Genomic DNA, 3,080 nt, shown 5'->3' with positions numbered 1-3,080 from the left:
AAAGACCCGGAAGAGGATCTTAACACTAGATAGATGAGTGATGTTGTTTCTTTTTTTTCCTTAAGTTGTTAAGACGATGGAAGTAGTACCTTTTTGTTTTCCGATCGAATGATATGTCTTTCTTTTCCCACGTTATTTATGGAAGTTTCCCTTTTCTCTTGCTTTTAAGTACTTGTGTTTTTATCGTATCGTACGCGTGCATGAAAGCGATGATGTTTTATTAACGATGTACTCACAACGGTGCTAACCTGTGTTTTAGATCAACATGCCCCCAAGACGTAGACGTGGTCAGCATGTGGGGAACAATGTGGAGGAACAGATGGAAGGAAGTGTCGGGAATCCGCCCCCGCCTCCACCACCACCTTTACCCCAACCAAACGAAAGGGAGTACATCAAAGCCTTTCGGAAAGAGAACCCACCCAAGTTTTATGGATTGGGAGAGCCCCCGAAGGCGGAGGCATGGGTACGCGACATTGAGCGTGTCTTTGAATTTATGGGGTGCACGGACAGAGAACGCCTGGCCTGCGTGACGTATCAGCTGACAGGACCCGCTGACTTTTGGTGGGAAACGAAGAAGAGAACTATGGACCCCGCTCGCCGTGAGGCGCTTACTTGGGAGGAGTTTAAGGAAGAAGTTTACAATAAGTATGTTCCCATGAGTTACCGGCGGGCGAAGGTAGTGGAGTTCCACACCTTAAAACAAGGAAGTATGACGGTCACGGAGTACGACCGCGCCTTATGTGAGATGACTCGTTATGCGCCAGAATTGGTGGATACAGACGAGAAGATGGCCGCGAAGTTCCGTTCCGGCCTTAGGCCGGAGATAAGGGTAGCGGTGGCTAGTCGCAGGGGAATTCCTTATTCTGAGGTAATGGGCTGTGCCTTAGATGTGGAGGAAGCACTGCCCAAGAATGAGAGGACAACAAACCCTACCCCATCTGCACCCCAAGCAAACTTTAGAGACAAGAGGAAATGGGAGGGAAACCGAGCTCCTTTTGACAACAAGAGGCGTTTCTCCACTTTTCGGCAACCGCAGAATCATGGGCGCCAAATTGTGCCACATCAGAGGGGAAACCCGCAGAGAACACCCTACTGTAATCGGTGTTCCAAGCATCATGTTGGGGAGTGCCGAGTTGGAGGCATTCTTCGGTGTTCCAAGCATCATGTCTCGAGAGTGCCCAAACAACAACAAAGGTGGAGTGAAGAATGGGCAAGGACAGAGACCACCACAGCAGTCTCAACCAATCCGACAAGTGGCCCCACAGCAAGCAAGGGCATATGCACTCAACGGGAATCAAGGGCAGGAACCCCAAGCCAGCAAGGGCAAAGAGAAATTGGCAGGTATGGGAAAGCTCCAACAACTGCCCATTATTGTGCTGTTTGATACGGGTGCTTCGCATTCTTTTATTTCCATGTCATGTGTGAATGCCTTAGAACTCCCTACTGCTATGCTTGAATCGAATTTGAATGTATCATCACCGGTTGGAGGATTGATTGACATTGTAAGAACTTGCTCGAACCTAGAGTTTGTGATAGGAGGACTAGGGGTAGTGGCCCAACTTTTGCACGTTATGCCCTTGGAGAATGTAGATATAATCTTGGGAATGGATTGGCTTACCGAGAACCACGCAACGATTCGCTGTAAAGAGAGACAGATTTCTTTTCAAGCCCCGGGCGAAGAGCCGGCTATCTTGTATGGGATCTCCATGAACAGACGAACCTCCATAATCTCTGCTTTGCAAGCAACTACGATGATAAGAAAAGGGCGTCCGACATATCTGGTGTACTTGAATGGGGAGGAAAAGAAGGAGTTGAAAGTGGAAGACGTGGCAGTAGTGCGAGATTTTCCCGATGTGTTTCCAGAAGCTTTGCCAGGACCGCCACCCGACAGACAAGTGGAGTTCACTATTGATTTGGAACCAGGGTCGGCGCCAGTATCAAAGGCGCCATACCGAATGGCCCCTAAGGAGTTGGCCGAGTTGAAGGTTCAGTTGCAGGAACTGTTAGACTTGGGTTTCATTCGACCCAGTGTGTCACCATGGGGAGCGCCAGTTTTGTTCGTTAAGAAGAAGGATGGAACGATGAGGATGTGCATCGACTATCGTGAGCTTAACAAGATGACTTTAAAGAATAAGTACCCACTGCCAAGGATTGACGACTTGTTTGACCAACTTCGAGGAGCGGGCGTATTCTCAAAAATGGATTTGAGATCAGGGTATCATCAACTAAAGGTCCGACGAGAGGATGTGCCTAAGACTGCTTTTCACACTCGTTATGGCCATTATGAATTCGTCGTGATGCCATTTGGGCTGACCAACGCCCCAGCCGTTTTCATGGACTTGATGAACCGAGTTTTCCACGAGTATCTTGACAAGTTTGTGTTAGTCTTCATCGACGACGTGTTGGTATACTCGAAGAACGAGGAGGAGCATGGACAACACCTACGAACAGTGTTGGAAACGTTGCAAAGGGAGAAACTTTATGCCAAGTTTAGTAAGTGTGAGTTTTGGTTGACTCGAGTGAACTTCCTTGGTCATATTGTGACGGCAAATGGGATTCAAGTAGACCCAGCAAAGGTCGAGGCCGTACAGAATTGGAAATCGCCGAAAACGCCAAGTAAAATCCGCAGTTTCTTGGGATTGACAGGATATTATCGATGATTCATTGAAGAATTCTCCAAGATTGCGAGACCGATGACGCAACTACTAAAGAAAGGAATCAAGGTGGTTTGGACGCCAGTGTGCGAGGCGAGTTTCCAACTATTGAAGGAGAAATTGACTACAGCACCAGTCCTAGCGGTACCAGAACCCGACAAGGACTTCGCCGTCTATACGGACACGTCGAAAGTAGGACTAGGATGTGTGTTAATGCAGGATGGGAAGGTGATAGCATATGCTTCCCGACAGTTGAGACCGAATGAGTTGAATTTTCCGACACATGATTTGGAGTTAGCAGCAGTGGTGCATGCACTGAAAATTTGGAGACATCATCTCTATGGAGTGAGATGCGAAATCTACAACGATCACAAGAGTCTCAAGTACTTCTTCGAGCAGAAGGAGCTAAACATGCGACAACGATGT

General features: G+C 48.0%; 1 protein-coding gene across 1 annotated transcript; it reads left to right on the top strand.

Annotated features, from left to right (window-relative positions):
• Positions 1–265: 265 nt before the first annotated feature.
• LOC121800867 lies at positions 266–1,456 on the top strand. Its single transcript, XM_042200358.1, has 2 exons — positions 266–1,341; positions 1,435–1,456. The coding sequence occupies exons 1-2, from the start codon at positions 266–268 to the stop codon at positions 1,454–1,456; spliced, it is 1,098 nt and encodes a 365-aa protein (XP_042056292.1).
• Positions 1,457–3,080: the final 1,624 nt, after the last annotated feature.

Source organism: Salvia splendens, chromosome 4, assembly GCF_004379255.2.
Source record: "Salvia splendens isolate huo1 chromosome 4, SspV2, whole genome shotgun sequence".
NCBI classification, from domain to species: domain Eukaryota; kingdom Viridiplantae; phylum Streptophyta; class Magnoliopsida; order Lamiales; family Lamiaceae; genus Salvia; species Salvia splendens.
Note: the sequence above shows the minus strand (reverse complement) of the source record. Positions and strands in the feature narration are given on the sequence as shown.

Bases quoted from the DNA above. Each gene is read 5' to 3' on its own strand.
- LOC121800867 (XM_042200358.1), top strand. From the start codon at position 266: ATGCCCCCAAGACGTAGACGTGGTCAGCATGTGGGGAACAATGTGGAG. The intron at 1,342-1,434 runs GTATGGGAAAGC...TGAATGCCTTAG, and splicing joins GGGCAAAGAGAAATTGGCAG to AACTCCCTACTGCTATGCTT.